Consider the following 15,767-nt stretch of genomic DNA (forward strand, 5'->3'; position numbering starts at 1 on the left):
AATATATACGAGTTCTGAAATATTCTTTAAGGGTAAAGTGGTATAGATATATACGACTATAAGAGTATCTATAAGGGTATAAAAACAAAATATTCGAAGAGTATTAAGGTACTTACAAGGGTATAGAGACCTAGAATTTTAAAGAGTAGGAAACACCTCATATAACTCTGTACATGCTATTACGTGGGGTGGGCAAATTATCCGGTGTCTTGTCGCAATTACGCATATGTAAGTAGGCGGCGTTGATGGGTTGAATAGCCAAGGCTGGATATACACAACTGTGAAAGTTATAAGAAAGGTAGGTTAGCTAGTCAAATTACGTAGTTGGGGCAAACAAATGTGTTAAAGGTGGAGGGCGTAACAAAGCTTAACCTTGTCCCAGCAGGTGCACTCTCCTCCCACAAACCACAAACAACATCTTTTTTCTCGTTCAAATCTTGAAACTCTTTGACCTTGTCAACTCCACAACGCTTGCGACACGGCGACACCTTTCGGCTGACGACCAGCCTTCGGCCACTCCTCTCCAACCCCATCTACAGATCCGCTGTCATCTGTCTGTAGGAGGGAACCCGAAGCCGTCATAACAACACTGCTGTCAGTACTCCGCCTGGAAAGTCACTCTACACACTCACGAGGTAACCGGTCTCGACCGAGTCGCCTTGACGCCACCACAATAACACTTCCGCAAGCACAACAAGGTGAAGTTCACTTCAAGTCCTCGGAGATAATCGGTCTCAATCAAGTCGCTTCAAAGCCACCAAAACGACACCTCTGCAAGCACAACAACGTGAAGTTCACTTCAAGTCCTCAAAGGTAAGTCTCTCAATCAAGTCGCCTTAGGGCATCTTATGCCTGCTAAGCCCACTGACACTATCAGACTACCAAGGAATAAGCACTTCACCGGGAAACAACAAAGCTCAAACGAACCTGAGGGCGAAGAAGCTCCAAAATGGCTGGTAACCCGCCCGCATTGCCAGAAAAAAAGTTCGGACCCAGTAACGAAGACTACCCCGTGCTCGGCCCCCAGCCATTCTTTGCTAAGAGTGACTGGGGCCCCAAGGAAGCTGCTAAAGGAGAGCCTCCGAAGAGCGCCCAGGTAGCATTGAGAGCCGGGGTCACTACAGGATTAGTGATATCTCCAAGCGTCCCAGAGTACCCAAACTGGGATTTTGTTCTCATTCCCTCTCAAGGCCGTTGGAGGTTTGTCCCCTCATCTTGCATCGGCACATTCCAGTCCAGACTGGTCAAACCGTTCGACGTTGGCAAGCCCTTCCGCGTCACTGAAGACTTTATTGCTAGCAACAATCCCTTCATGAAAGAGGAACGCCAGGTGACATCTCTGAAAAAGGATAACATTGGCTACGTCTGAGAGTTCTGGCAGAAGGCACCCTGGGCTTTGGTCACATCGAGTCTCACCGATGAGCGGAATCTCGGCTCATATATTCCAACGGATAACATCAAAATCTACGTCGGCAGGCTTGGAAATAGCAATGACAGCGGCAAGCGGTTTACCGCGCTCTACAACTTTGCAACCGACAAGGCATACCATCCGAAAGGCCTTTCCACTAACAGGTCCCCATCACTGAAGATTGGGTCGAACTACACGTAAATGAAACCGGCATGGTACTAGATGTACATTCCAGCCTACAATGGACTCGAGTTCAGAATCAAGAAGGCAGAACGGGATATGTTCCCTCTAACTATATCCGTATCGGCACCACCGAACAGGGTCCGGTTGCCCATCCTTCGGACATAGGGAAGATCTTCCACACGACCGCAAAACACACAAAGAGGGATTCGGGTGATCTCTACCCACTCATTGTCCTTGAAAGCCAAATCGACTTACCTAGTGGCGTTAACGTTTACGTTGTGGGGGTTGATGATAACTTAGCCTGGACACACGTTAGCACTTTGGAGGAGCCTACGTCATCAGGATATGTTCCATCCCGTATACTAAGTGAAGGATGGTCTCCGAATAGCAAAGGATTACTTCCAAAGGACATCGGCCACTTTTGCATCCTTGAGTCTACCTTTCCAGGCAAAATAGATCTTCGCGCCGAAGACGGACCTAACCAAGCCATACAGAGAGTTCTTTCGAGCACAGGCTTGCGTGGTCAAATACTGGATTACAAACCGAAAGACGGTGGTAGGTGAGCAAAGGTTCTCTTCAGCAACAGCCAAACCGCTACTTGGCTCCCATCCACTCACATTCGGATTACGCAATTTGCATTCATCGCCAAACGCAGCTACGATACGGCATTTGAATTAAAACAAATGGGAGGAAATCAGAAGAGTATCGACATCATAAAGGACGAAGTGGGTATTGCTGTTAAGCGTTCCCTTGAATATGGCGGCTATGTCCTTGTCCACTTACCATTCCGCGCGTCGAACAACAAGAAAAATACCAAGGAGGACAACAGAAATGGTTGGACCAGGCTTGACTGTATCGAGATCGGAACAGCAGAATGGGGAACATGGAAGACCGAACTCAAACCTAGGAAGAACATCAGCTCCATCCCGGGTGAGGCTTCCGATACTCGTGGCTACCTCTGGGCAATGACTCGGACGCCCAATGCCTTCCAGTTCCGTTGCCCTAAATTGAGGGTCAATAAGGCAGGCATCAAAGTCAGCATTCCAGAAGTTGGCGGTACTGAGCCTATGGGCGACTCGGTCATCATCGAAGCTACGCCAAACTTCTTGCCTAAAGACATGAAACTGGGGACAGAGTTCGTTCCCGTCGTTGAGATTTGGATGAATGGCGGCCATCCCAAGCCTCTATACCCGCAACCGAAACTGGGCTGCTGGACTGACTCTTATTTGGGACGGAGAGTTGGCTTTAAGATTGAGGTTGACCATGTCAAAAAGGTAAAAGGGCCAGATGGAATCAAAGATGAACACACCTGGAAAGAACACTACTTCCAGAGACCTGGAGGCCAGCTAGACCTGCAAGCTCCACCGAGAAACACGGAACCCCCAGGAGTCGGCTCGATGCAATTCTACGCAGAACCCAGGGCGATCATAAGCCGGTTCATGAGACAAGATATGCCATATCCGGAAGAATCTCCTCTCTGGGAAGTCAACTTGGGCAAGGTAGATGTCGTCGAGGAGAAACGCGATTTCCTGACCCAAACCAGGACGTTCGGATACCTCCCAGAATCCAACGCAATGGAATCAAAGAGAGTTCCGCTGGAGGAGCTGGCCAAGACCTTACTGGATGCTGGAGCTCAATATGCTAATATCCCAAGGGGTCAAGCTCCGAACAATGTTGCCATGAGAGGCAGGTCGAACAGACCCAAGGTGTTTAAATGCGACAGCTGCTATTTGAACAGCTTACGTTCAGATGAGCCGAGCTTCAAAAAGTTGGCAGCATACCCCCGAGTGTCGAAGGGCTTTGGCGATGATGAACCAACCAACTGCCCGCATCAGGAGGGCACGGATCAGTGCATATCATGCTACCTCAGAGGTATTCCGTGCTCGTACACGAAGACCGACCGCCTAATCAAGAATTCCGAGCTCCAGATACTCGTCATGCCGGGTTCACCTCTTCCTAACTTTCTTCAGCAGCAGTTCGATACTAACGCCGAAAGGGTGGGCTTTGATCCGAGGGGAGAGGATATACCGGATCCTCAGTTCCGCGACGACGTTGTTGAGTCCATGATAGGGTAAACCGGAGATGTCGAGGGGAAAACACGTATGATGTGGCGGTGCGTAGACAGTGTGGCAAAGAGTGGCGGTGCAGGTCTAGGCCTCCAGGCGAATCATTACTCAGCTTGACGTTGCAACAGGCCTGAAACGGCGTGGAGATGGCGAGGCCAAGAAGGACACCTTTGTGTCAAACTCAAGTGGGATGACAGGTAGTAATAATAGTCTATTGTTTGCACGACAGTGGGCTGACCACGCTTGCACGGGGCTCCGATTGAGACTCACGGCCCTTTGTTCCGCAGCCGGGTAGGGCAGACGGTGGTAGTGTAAGCCGTAAGCCCCCAATAGATACCTGGCCTCTTCCACCTTTTTGTTCCTCCGACTCGTGTTTGCTTCAGATAAAGCTTCGACCCTCCTTCTTTGAAACGTCCCGTGGCATGCGACCCTCTGTCCTTCAAATAGTGAGCCTGCCCGCCCCGCTTCCATTGTCTCTGCAGGGGCGCGCTGCTAACACGAGTATCGATCACCAAGCTCTCTTTCTAGTTATGCGGCCAGCGGCACACGTCTTCTACCTGGCAGTCTTTGCGCTGCTGGGCACCTCCAATGGCGCTTCGCATTCCAGTGCGAAGCCCAAGGCCAAGGCCGACGAGTGTGCAGTAAGCCAGTCCGCTTCCCACGCCAGCGCGCCCACGTATTCTTCTACTTCTGCTTCTGCTATTGTTTCTGCGTCCTCCGCGAGTCCGCCGTCTAAACCATCGACACAGTTTGAACCCGGCGCCATCGTCTCGGACGCCTGCGCCTCGTATGCATCCCTCGAGGAGCTGAACGACCAGCTCTCTCCCCACCTCCAGAAAATCACCCGCGGCACCGACTACTTCTCCTACTACCGCCTCAACCTCTACAACAAGAAATGCCCCTTCTGGTCCGACGAGAACGGCATGTGCGGCAACATTGCCTGCGCCGTCAACACGCTCGATAACGAGGAGGACATACCGCTGGTGTGGCGGGCGGAAGAGCTAGGCAAGCTGGAGGGCCCCAAGGCGGTGCACCCGGGGCGCAAGGTGCGCGAGGAGCGGCGCAACCAAAAGCCGCTGCAGGGCAAGCTGGGCGAGGGCGTGGGCGAGAGCTGCGTCGTCGAGTACGACGACGAGTGCGACGAGCGCGACTACTGCGTGCCCGAGGACGAGAGCGCCGCGAGCAAGGGCGACTACGTCTCGCTGCTGGACAACCCGGAGCGCTTCACCGGCTACGCCGGCATGGGCTCGCAGCAGGTCTGGGAGGCCATTTACCGCGAGAACTGCTTCAGCAAGCCCAAGGGCGACGAGCAGATCAGCCCGGTTGGCGGCATGGGACTTGGCTCCTCGTCGCCGTTTGGCGTTGCTGGTGGTGGTTTGACGGGTGGCCAGGGCCAGGCGGCTCAGGACCTGCGTAACGTCATGCGCAGCCAGCCGCTCCAGCGCCACGTCCAGTCCGCCATCGCGCAGGGCAACAAGCCGCCTGCGCGCGTCGACCAGCTCGAGTTCGAGGACGACTGCGTCGAGAAGCGCGTCTTCTATCGCGTCGTCAGCGGCATGCACGCATCCATCACGACGCACCTGTGCTACGAGCACATGAACCAGACGACAGGCACCTGGGGCCCCAACCTGGCGTGCTACGAAAAGCGCCTCCACGGCTTCCCGGACCGCATCTCGAACCTGTACTTCAACTACGCGCTGGTCCTGCGGGCCGTAGGCAAGCTGCAAAACTACTGGAAGAACTACGAGTTCTGCGCCGCAGACCCCTCCCAAAACGCCGAGACCAAAGACCTGGTCCTCAGCCTCTCGTCGGCCATCCCCGAAAACCAAAAAGACAGCATCTTCGACGAGGGCGTCATGTTCCAGGGCGACCACGCGCTGCTGAAGGAGGACTTCCGCGACCGCTTCCGCAACGTCTCCCGCGTCATGGACTGCGTCGGCTGCGACAAGTGCCGCCTCTGGGGCAAGCTGCAGACGGCGGGCTACGGCACCGCGCTCAAGGTCCTCTTCGAGTTCGACGAGAACGAGCTGGACCAGACGAAGAACCCGCCGCTGCGCCGCACTGAGCTCGTTGCGCTCATGAACACGTTCGGTCGCGTCAGCCACTCGCTGGGCGCGATCAAGCACTTCAGGCAGATGATCGAGGAGCGGGATAACCCGACGCCGAAGGCTGAGGCTGAGGCGAAGAAGGACCAGTCCGAGGTGGACGCGGACGCGCCCCTCCCGCCCCACGTGCGCGACGCGCTGGCCGACGCGCCCGCCGTCCCAAGCGAGCAACAGCGCGAGCAACGCGACCGCGAGGCCGCGGCTCGCCGCCAGGCGTACCTGGACAACGACAGCGACGAGCCCGAGTTCCTAAGGCGCAGGCGCATGCGCCGCACCACGGGTGTGTGGGACAGCATCAAGGTCGAGTCGCAGCTTGTGTGGGATGCGACGTGCTGGGTGCTGAATCAGTGGGTTAATGCGCCTGCGAAGTTGTGAGTTTTTCCCTTTCTTCCCGTCTTTCCATTCCTCCCGTCTTTCTCCTTCTTGGTGGTGGTGATGTGTACTATGCCGAACGAACGCGTGCTAACCAACCCTTTTCTTCGTAACAGCTTCAACATCGCCGTCTTCGAGATCAGCCGCCTCTGGGACTACTGGCTGGGCCTGCCCGTCAAGCCGCGTGGCTGGGAGGTTCGCTTCCCGGGCTGGCGGAACGAGCTGTGAGGTAGGCCGCTAGGACTACACTCTTAGGGCCTTCTGTGAGGACTTTCCGCGAGGACTATCCACTAGGGCTGTCTGTTAGATGCATCCTTCCTTCAAGACTAAATAAATATGGGCTTTGTTTTTGTTTTTGTGCGTTTGGGGCTTGGGCTTGGGCTTTGGGCGGGCTTTGGGGCTGGGGGGTTGGGGAGGTGTTTTGTGGTTTTTGCGCTTTGATCTGTGGATGATGGCCTGTCTGATAATTACTGACTGTGCATATCGGTTCGATGCTGTTCTTGTCTATGTCTTTGTTTGTGTTTGTGTTTGTTCGGTTTTGGCTTTGGTTGTGTTGTGGCTTTGTTGTGTTGTCTCGTGTGCGCTTGTGCTTTTGTGGACTTGTCAGCTTTTGCTTTTTCGCTGCCTGTCTGTATGTCTGTCTGTCTATCTCGCTGTCTCTGTGTGTGTGGGTTGTGTGCAGCTAGGGGTGTAGATGCGGATATGCGATTGTGTGTATGTGTAGATGTCTTTGTGTGGGTTTAGAGATCGATAGAGAAAAACGGCGCGTAGACTTCGTAAAAGAGGCATGTGCAGTTATAGTTCGGTATAGGCCGGCACTGCGTCACAAACGACCAAGACAGCTTGGTGGTGTAAGTCTCCAGCAGAACACTGCAGCGTTTGCGCTAGCGTGGACGCGTTCTCGGCTCAGAATGCTTGTTTACACAGGAAGCAGATACATTCGAGGAAGTCAGCGCGGCGGGATGGATTTCCCAGACTGCGGATAGAGGTGATGGATGGACGGGCTCGAGACTCAAGATTGGCAAGGTTTGTAGTCTAGCCGTTCGAGTTGACTGAGTGGAAATTTGAGCAGATACCTAGGTATTCACACGGTGCCAACTAAAGGCTAATGCGTGGCTACAAACGCTCTTATGTCCTATGGCGTACAAAACCGTGGCCATCTCTGAGACAGATACCGAGTCCCAGAACCGGAGCTGGTGAGCACGGCACCTCGCCCATTCAGTGAAAGGATTGGAAGTTTCTCAGCCCACCTGCGGGAGCTGTGGCAAGAACTACCTCCTCTCTAAAGGCCTTCTCGGCGTCGTTTTGTACCTACATTCCCATGAGCGCAGCTGCAGCGCAGCGACCCACGCAAATGCTGACGGTCAACAACTCGCAGTGACGATGACGCGCAGCAGGTCACAAACCTCATACTCACCAGCACCAGCACAGCCATCCCCACGTCTCCGCCTCTCGCAAACGCTCCACAGCCAGTAGTTGAAGAGCAAGCGACAAGTTTCCTACCGACCCCTATTGCTCCATGATCTTGAGTCACAATCGCGGCAACTGTCAAGCCTGTCCAAGTTGGTCATTGACACGGCCGTGAGGTCCTTGGTGGAAGTAGGTGTAGAAGAGAGGTTGAAGCTCAGAGTACTCCACTACACACGATCACTGATGGGCATCAGCAGCAAGAGCAGCACAAGCAGACTCAATGGCTTCAAAGAGCCAAATTCAAGCCCTAGCATTTCAATTACGAAAGTCAACACCCCCGACCACCACCCTGCCCAGCTCAACCAACCACACACCCCCGTTCTGCCATCCCCACCCTCACCCCCAGCAGCAGCAGCAGCAGCAGCAGTGGCTGTGGCTGTGCCTCCACGCACTCCTACCAACACCAACTCCATCAGCACCAAACCCGCCTCCGATACCGCGTCTCGCACACTGTATGTACACGTCGCGCTCACTCAGTCATCATAGTCATCAGCAGAACCATGTGCTTTAACTGCACCAGCATATATCTCTACGAGTAAGGTAGAGCTTACTACGTATGTACTAATCCCAGGCAATTAAGGAAGAGGCATCTAGGGGTGTAGTGGAGTAGCTAATGTTATTTCATCATGACAAAGCAGCTGAAGGCTGAGGCGAAATCGCGTGTGCGATGCAGCTGCCTGGCAGCCGTGGGGGCCGTAGTAGCGGCTGCGGGGCAGCCCTGCAGCGGCGCAGCATGCAATGTAAGCATTAACAAACGCGTACGCGCACCAAGCACATACCCGCAGCGAAAAGATCTGCGCAGACAAAGACATAGTAAGCCTCAGCTCGTTCAGCCGCACACAATCACCACAACAACAGAGTGCACACTTTGAGTCTGAGGGACTTTGTAGAATTTGGTTCCAACGCCTTGGCTATGCGTGGATGGTATTACAAAAGCTTTATGGACGAGAAAGAAAGGTATATGTCATCTTTTTTTGATGCGTCGGCCACCATGTCTATGTAGCGTGCAAACCCAACATGATCCGTAAATCCGTAAATCGCCGCCGTGGGCGACGTCAGCGCGCCTCGCGCTTACTGCAGGGACTCGATGACAATGGCAGAGGCTCCACCGCCGCCGTTGCAGATACCGGCGCAGCCGATCTTGCCCTTCTTCTCGCGGAGGACGCCGAGAAGGGTCGTGATGATGCGAGCACCGGAGCCGCCGAGAGGGTGGCCGAGGGCGACGGCACCGCCGTGGAGGTTGACCTTGTCCTCGCTGATGCCCAGCAGCTTCATGTTAGCCAGGGCGACGACGGAGAAGGCCTCGTTGATCTCGAAGGCGTCGACGGCGCTCTGCTCGATGCCGGCGTGCTTCAGCGCCTTGGGGATGGCGAGAGCGGGGGCGGTGGTGAACTTGGAGGGGTTCTGCGCAGCGTCGCCCCAGCCAAGGATCTTGCCAATGGGCGTGAGGTTGTGCTTCTTGAGAGCGGCCTCGGAGACGAGGACGAGGGCGGCAGCGCCGTCGGAGAGGGGAGAGGCATTGGCGGCGGTGACGGTGCCGTTCTTGGGGTCGAAGACGGGACGGAGCGTCTTGGTCTTGGACTCGTTGAAGTTCTTGGGCTCGTCGTCCTTGTCGACGGTGACATTGGGCTTGCCACGGCCGCCGCTGACCTCGACGGGGGCAATCTCCTCACCGAACCAGCCGGCCTCGGCGGCGGCCTGCGCCTTCTTGTAGGAGCGGATGCAGTAGTCGTCCTGCTGCTCACGAGTGAACTCGTGGTCCGCGGCGCACTCCTCGGCCTGGAGACCCATGTGCTCGGTCTTGTAAACGTCCGTCAGACCGTCCTTCAGGACACCGTCAACAAGGGTCTGGTGGCCAAACTTGGCGCCAGTGCGCATGTTGGGGAGGTAGTGAGGGACGTTCGACATGGACTCGGTACCGCCAGCAACGACAATCTCAGCGTTGCCAGTCAGGATGGTCTGGGCGCCCAGAACGACGGCCTTGACACTCGAGGCGCAGACCTTGTTGACGGTCGTGGCAATGGTGGCCTCGGGGAGACCAGCACCGAGGGCGCACTGGCGGGCGGGGTTCTGACCAAGGCTGGGGAAACGTTAGCCAGAGTTGTGGTGTGCAGGAAGCGTGGGGGCTTACTTGGCCGAGAGAACGTTGCCAAAGAAGACCTCCTCAACATCCTCGTTCTTGATGCCGGCGCGCTGGACAGCGGCTGCAATACAGGTCAGCGCGAGACAATGCGAGGTGGACAAGTGCCAACATACCCTTGACGGCGTGGGAGCCAAGCTGGACGGCGCTCAGGGAAGAGAGAGAGCTGTTTGTTGTCAGCTTGGACCAAGTGTTGAGCTTGTTGAGGCGGATACGCACCCCTGGAACATGCCCACAGGCGTGCGGGCAGCCGAGACAATGTAGACGGGGGCGAGGCCAGACATTTTGAAGAATTGAGGGCGAGGGGGTATAAGCGGGAGTGGAAGGAAGAGAGAATGGCGAGAGTGAGCAGAGAGTGAGCGGGACAGAGAAGAAATAAGAAGGGTTGATAGCGATCAGAGCGATGCCGGCTGCGGCATGAATCGCGGCGACGGAAGGCCACCGAAGGGTCTTGCGGCTTGCTCACCGCCCGCCCGCCGCACCGCCACTCGACTCAGCTCGTCAGCCACACTAGCTTCGCGCGCCAAGACACGTCCGTCGCGAAACTTCTGGGCCCAGGCCAAAAGCTGCATCATCACCACCGCCAAACACCTTACCCTAAACCGCTCTCTCGTCGCGCAGTCGCCCTGCACCGCCGCCATGGATGACCTTTACGACGAGTCCGTCTCCCTCTTTCCCCGGCCAATCGCCCCAATGCTAACGCCCGCCGCAGGTTCGGAAACTTTATTGGAGAGGTCGAGTCCGAGGAGGAATCCGACCATGGCGCCGCGGCGGCCGACGCCTACGTCTACGATGAGGAGCCCGAGGACGACGAGGCGCCCGTCAACGACCAGCAGCTCATGGAGCTCGACGACGAAGGCCCGTCCAATGCCGTGATCCTGCACGAGGACAAGCAGTACTATCCCACGGCGCAACAGGTCTACGGTCCCGATGTCGAGACGATGGTGCAGGAGGAGGACACGCAGTCCTTGGCGCAACCCATCATTGCGCCCGTAGTGCAAAAGAAGTTCACCGTGGAGGAGGCCGACCTACCGCCCGTCCGGTTTGCGCGCGACTTCATGACCGACCTCATGAACTACCCCGACCAAGTGCGCAACGTCACCTTGGCAGGACACTTGCATCACGGAAAGACGGCGTTTATGGACATGCTGGTTATGGAGACGCACGAAATTCAAGACAGGTTGGATAAGAGGACAGGCCGGAGCCGGGACGAACAGCTGCGGTACACGGACACACATCTGTTGGAGCGCGAGCGCGGCGTTTCAATCAAATCGGCGCCAATGAGCTTGGTTCTGCAAAACAGCAAGGGCAAGTCCCACCTGGTCAACATCTTGGACACACCCGGACATGTCAACTTTGTCGATGAAGTGGCTTCGTCTGTTCGGTTGGCGGACGGTGTTGTTTTGGTCGTGGATGTTGTCGAGGGCGTTCAGATCAACACTGAGCAAGTCATTAAGCACTGCGTGTTGGAGGGCAAGGCGCTCACCCTGGTCATCAACAAGATGGACCGCCTAATCCTGGAACTCAAGCTTCCCCCCGCAGATGCTTATTTCAAGCTCAAGCACGTCGTCGAGGAGGTCAACACTGTTATCGAAAACACTCTGCCTGGCCAAGGAGAGAAGTACCGTCTCAGCCCCGAAAAGGGCAATGTTGCTTTTGCTTGCAGCAGCATGGGATGGTGCTTCACTCTCCCCTCGTTTAGTAAGATGTACGTCGACAGCTACCCCGGTTCCGGTATCAACGCCGAGGATTTCAGCAAGCGTCTATGGGGCGACATCTACTTCAACCCGCGGAGTCGGAAGTTCACCAGGAAGCCGAAGGAGGAGGGTGCGAAGCGGTCATTCGTTAACTGGGTGTTGGAGCCCATCTACAAGCTCTTCTCGCACACCATCAGTGAGAGCCCAGATGATCTCAAAGGAACGCTAGCCAGTCTCGGAATCCACCTCAAACCCTCCCAGTACAAGACCGATGCTCGTCAGCTGCTCAAGCTAGCGTGCGAGCAATTTTTTGGGCCCGCCACAGGTTTCGTGGACATGATCACACAGCACGTTCCCTCGCCAGTAGAGGGAGCAAGGAAAATGCTGGAAAGGTATTACACTGGTCCGCTTGACACGAAGACGGCGAAGGCTATTGAAGAGTGCGACCAGGATGGCCCGCTGGTTGTTCACGTCACGAAGTTGTTCAATTCTACCGACGCAAAGACTTTCCACTCCTTCGGTCGCGTGCTCAGTGGTATCGCAAAGCCTGGTGATCAGGTCAGGGTTTTGGGAGAAGGTTACACCATCGAGGACGAGGAAGATATGGTCATGGCAACCATCAGTGATGTGTGGATTGCCGAGTCAAGATACAATGTGCCGACCAGCGGTGTGCCAGCCGGTAGTTGGGTGTTGCTTGGAGGCGTAGACAACTCCATTGTCAAGAGTGCCACCATAGTGGCGCCCAAGCTTCCGGACGACGAAGATGCGTACATCTTCCGGCCAGTCAAACACCTTTTCGAGTCCGTCTTCAAGGTCGCCGTTGAGCCCATCAACCCATCTGAACTTCCCAAGATGCTTGACGGTCTCCGCAAGATCAACAAATCTTACCCTCTCGTCACCACCAAGGTGGAGGAGTCTGGTGAGCACGTTATCCTCGGTACCGGCGAACTGTACATGGACTGCGTGCTGCACGACCTTCGTCGATTGTACGCTGAAATGGAGATCAAGGTCTCCGACCCCGTGACCCGTTTCTGCGAGACCGTCGTCGAGACGTCCGCCATCAAGTGCTACGCTCTCACGCCGAACAAGAAGAACAAGCTGACTATGGTCGCGGAGCCGTTGGATCCTGGCATTGCGGAAGATATCGAGGCCGGCAAAGTCAACATCAAGGACCCAGTTCGGGTGGTTGGTAAATTTTTCGAGGAGAACTACGGCTACGACTTGCTCGCCTCGCGCAACATCTGGGCCTTTGGACCCGACGACATGGGCCCCAACATCCTGCAAAACGACACGCTCCCATCGGACGTGGACCAGAAGCAGCTGCGCAGCGTGCGCGACACGATCCGGCAAGGCTTCAGCTGGGCGACGCGCGAAGGCCCGCTCTGTGAGGAGCCGATCCGCAACGCCAAGTTCCGCATCATGGACGTGTCGCTCGCGCCCGAGCCCATCTTCCGCGGCGGTGGCCAGATCATCCCTACCGCGCGCCGCTCCTGCTACTCTGCCTTCTTAATGGCGAGCCCGCGCCTCATGGAGCCTGTGTACAACTGCAGCATGATTGGCCCCGCTGACGCTGTTAGCAGCTTGTACACTGTGCTGGCGAGGCGGCGCGGCCATGTGCTCCAGGACGGCCCTATCGCTGGTACGCCGCTGTACAAGGTGCAGGGCCTCATTCCAGTGATTGACTCGTTTGGCTTCGAGACGGACCTTCGAGTAAGCTCTCCCCCAAATCTCCCCCATCATTATATATGTTTCTCTCATAAAGCTAACTTCCTACCCTGTAGATCCACACCCAAGGCCAAGCAACCGTCTCCCTCGTCTTCGACCGCTGGAGCATCGTCCCCGGCGATCCGCTCGACAAGGACATCAAGCTGCGGCCGCTCGAGCCAGCCAGCGCACAGGCAACGGCGCGCGACTTCGTGCTCAAGACGCGGCGCCGCAAGGGCCTGGCCGAAGACGTCACCATCTCGAAGTTCTTGGAGCCGGAGCTGTTTAGGAGCTTGAAGGATAGCGGCATTCTGGATGGTTGAGCGTAGGTGCTGTGAAGGAGGTTGGGACTGCGGCTGGGGCTGGGGCTGGGCCTGGGCCTGGGGCTGGGAAATGGCAGAGGAAAAAGAAGCGCAGCGCGCATTGCGCTCTGTTGCGCTGCGCTGTGCTGTGCCGTCGTGGGGATGAACGGCCGGATACTGCATCGCCTGCAGGGCATGGGCAGCGGGTGGTTTTTTGGTGGTTGGCGTTTTCGGCGCTGTAATTTTCTTTTTTGGGAGGCGGGCACGCGGGCGCCGCGCCCTGCGCCTGATGCGTGCGTGCGTGCGTGTATGTTGTGTATGTATGGAAGTATGTATTCGGCGCAGCAGAGGAGAAAGAGGATTCTGCGTGCGCTGCTGGTGGGTGGGCGCGCAAGAAGGAACAATAAAAGACTACCTGCTACCTACCTACGTGGATACGACGCTGCGCGGGCGCTGTACCTGTTACATTTGCACTATTCCACTGTACCTAGGTGACGGTCGGGGCGGACGTGTTGCCCGGTTGATGGAGGCGTGCGACGACGGATAGAAGCGGACCGGCGTAGGGTGGTGGATATGTGAGTACGCGGGTTGCCGTGAGGTTAGATGAGATGAGTGGGACGGGACGGGGTGGGATGGAATGGGTCTTGTGTCGATGGGACTGGGACGCGGGGAGGCACATACACACGCCATATGAGCAGGCGGAGGTACGGACGGGTAGGTACGTATCTACGGTACATATACACGCCTACGCCTACTGCCGAGAGCGCGGAGGAATGGTGTAGACGTACCTAAGAGCACGAACACAGCTGTGCGTAAACGCAGCCACGTCCACCAATACCGATACCAAAACACCCGTCTACACACTATACACAGTACCGCGAGCCGTAGCTCCAACGAGCCGAGCCGAGGCGAGATGAGATACGCTGCGTTGTTGTCGTGATTGTCGTCGCCGTGACACCAACGACTAACCGCACGTAGCAGGCAACATACCTAGGTAGCAACGGGTAATTACAGTACGCACGCACGGCACGGCACGGCACGCCGCCAGAAGTGCGGGGAGATTACGATGCCGGCGGATGCAGAAGGCGACGCATCCATCCAGCCAGCGCGGAGTAGAGTGAGTAGAGCAAAACCAAAATCCGGACGTGGCTTATAGCAGTCAATAATCAATAATGTCGTCGTGATCGGTTCGGTAGCGTGGCGCTCTGCCGCTGCCGTGTGTGTGTGTGTGTGTGTGTGTTTGTTTTAGTTTTGTGTTGTTGCAGCAAGCGGCTGAAAGCCGACACGACATAACCCGAAGGTCCGCTTTGGTGATAATCGCCATCGAGGGTTTTGGTGGCGATGGTCCATCATCGTTCTAGCCGTATTTCGGTGATGCTCGTCGCTCGCCGTCGGTTCGTCCCTTTCGCGGTGATGAAGATCATCACCGAATTTTGCAGAATGCAGAAACGGACCTTGGGCTGGCCGGGGGGTCGAGCTGCTCTGCCGCTCTGGTGGGTGCCGGTGGCGGGCTGGCTTCTTCGCCTCCTTCCTTTTACGCTCGCCCTCTTTCACTTCTTTCTTTTGCTTGTGCTGTGTGAAGATGAGTGCATAGGAAACAAAGAGAAAGCGAAAGTACGGTTCGGCAAGGAGCATGCGTGGGGCATGGAGATGCGGGCGTTCTGTTTCTAGTGATGTCTCAAACGGGTTTAGGGGAGCGAATGAGCGGATGCGGAAGCGTTTGCATGCCTGTAGTCCGTATGTACATGGGCAGGGTTGGTGGTGTTTAGGCAAGAAAGCGGGGGAAAAACCAGGAGAGCTGGGGGTTTTTACAACGTTGTATCGAGCTGGCGCAAAAGCCTCAGGAGTCAGAGCATGGGGTTTGTACTACATAGAGACAGTGTGCTTTGAATAGATTCTGTGGGGAGTAAATCGCCATCGCTATCATAACAACGGTTATAATCTGCGTGCCGATCGCGGTTTCGGCAGGCACGCGAAGCGCGCATCTTCCCTCTTCTCTCGCCCGTAGGGCAGGGCTATCGATCTATCTCGCGCGTGCGATTGCCTCGACATCGTAAGCTCTACGCAGTACGGATACCTGGGCCATCTAGATGCGGAGGCATTACCGCGGCGGGCTGAGCTGGGACCTGGGGCACGGATGGACGGACGGACGGGGCAGGTGGGCCTAGGTACAGGTCGCACTCACACAGGGTGCTCTCACCGGCGACGGATACGGACATGCGTGGGCGAAAACGTGCGCGACCGCGTGATGGAGGCTAGATGGCGCGACGCAGGCAGGTATAATGGAGGCGATAAGGTGGTGTTGGTGGTTGCTCGGCGG

The 15,767-nt window shown here is 56.2% G+C and overlaps 4 protein-coding genes across 4 annotated transcripts; 3 read left to right on the forward strand and 1 right to left on the reverse strand.

The window, feature by feature from the left end:
- Window positions 1-949: 949 nt before the first annotated feature.
- K452DRAFT_355353 (uncharacterized protein) lies at window positions 950-3,731 on the forward strand (the record flags this gene model as incomplete). The annotated part of the gene is made up of 4 exons (XM_033545952.1): window positions 950-1,330; window positions 1,373-1,605; window positions 1,644-2,150; window positions 2,178-3,731. 4 exons carry the CDS (start codon window positions 950-952, stop codon window positions 3,664-3,666), a joined length of 2,610 nt encoding a protein of 869 aa, XP_033402650.1. The 3' UTR covers window positions 3,667-3,731.
- Window positions 3,732-4,018: 287 nt separating this feature from the next.
- K452DRAFT_283142 (uncharacterized protein) lies at window positions 4,019-6,823 on the forward strand. Its single transcript, XM_033539722.1, has 4 exons — window positions 4,019-4,103; window positions 4,174-4,298; window positions 4,407-6,133; window positions 6,251-6,823. The coding sequence occupies exons 2-4, from the start codon at window positions 4,188-4,190 to the stop codon at window positions 6,360-6,362; spliced, it is 1,950 nt and encodes a 649-aa protein (XP_033402651.1). The 5' UTR covers window positions 4,019-4,103; window positions 4,174-4,187; the 3' UTR covers window positions 6,363-6,823.
- A 1,655-nt stretch (window positions 6,824-8,478) lies between these two features.
- Window positions 8,479-10,145, reverse strand: K452DRAFT_348577 (uncharacterized protein). Its single transcript, XM_033545549.1, has 4 exons — window positions 9,964-10,145; window positions 9,861-9,910; window positions 9,736-9,808; window positions 8,479-9,684 (listed from the first exon to the last, which is right to left on the reverse strand). The coding sequence occupies exons 1-4, from the start codon at window positions 10,026-10,028 to the stop codon at window positions 8,676-8,678; spliced, it is 1,197 nt and encodes a 398-aa protein (XP_033402652.1). The 5' UTR covers window positions 10,029-10,145; the 3' UTR covers window positions 8,479-8,675.
- A 178-nt stretch (window positions 10,146-10,323) lies between these two features.
- K452DRAFT_242181 (uncharacterized protein) lies at window positions 10,324-13,870 on the forward strand. The gene is made up of 3 exons (XM_033537855.1): window positions 10,324-10,403; window positions 10,457-13,151; window positions 13,223-13,870. The coding sequence occupies exons 1-3, from the start codon at window positions 10,384-10,386 to the stop codon at window positions 13,466-13,468; spliced, it is 2,961 nt and encodes a 986-aa protein (XP_033402653.1). The 5' UTR covers window positions 10,324-10,383; the 3' UTR covers window positions 13,469-13,870.
- The last annotated feature ends 1,897 nt before the right edge of the window (window positions 13,871-15,767 follow it).

This window comes from Aplosporella prunicola (assembly GCF_010093885.1).
Source record: "Aplosporella prunicola CBS 121167 unplaced genomic scaffold K452scaffold_2, whole genome shotgun sequence".
NCBI classification, from domain to species: Eukaryota; Fungi; Ascomycota; class Dothideomycetes; order Botryosphaeriales; family Aplosporellaceae; genus Aplosporella; species Aplosporella prunicola.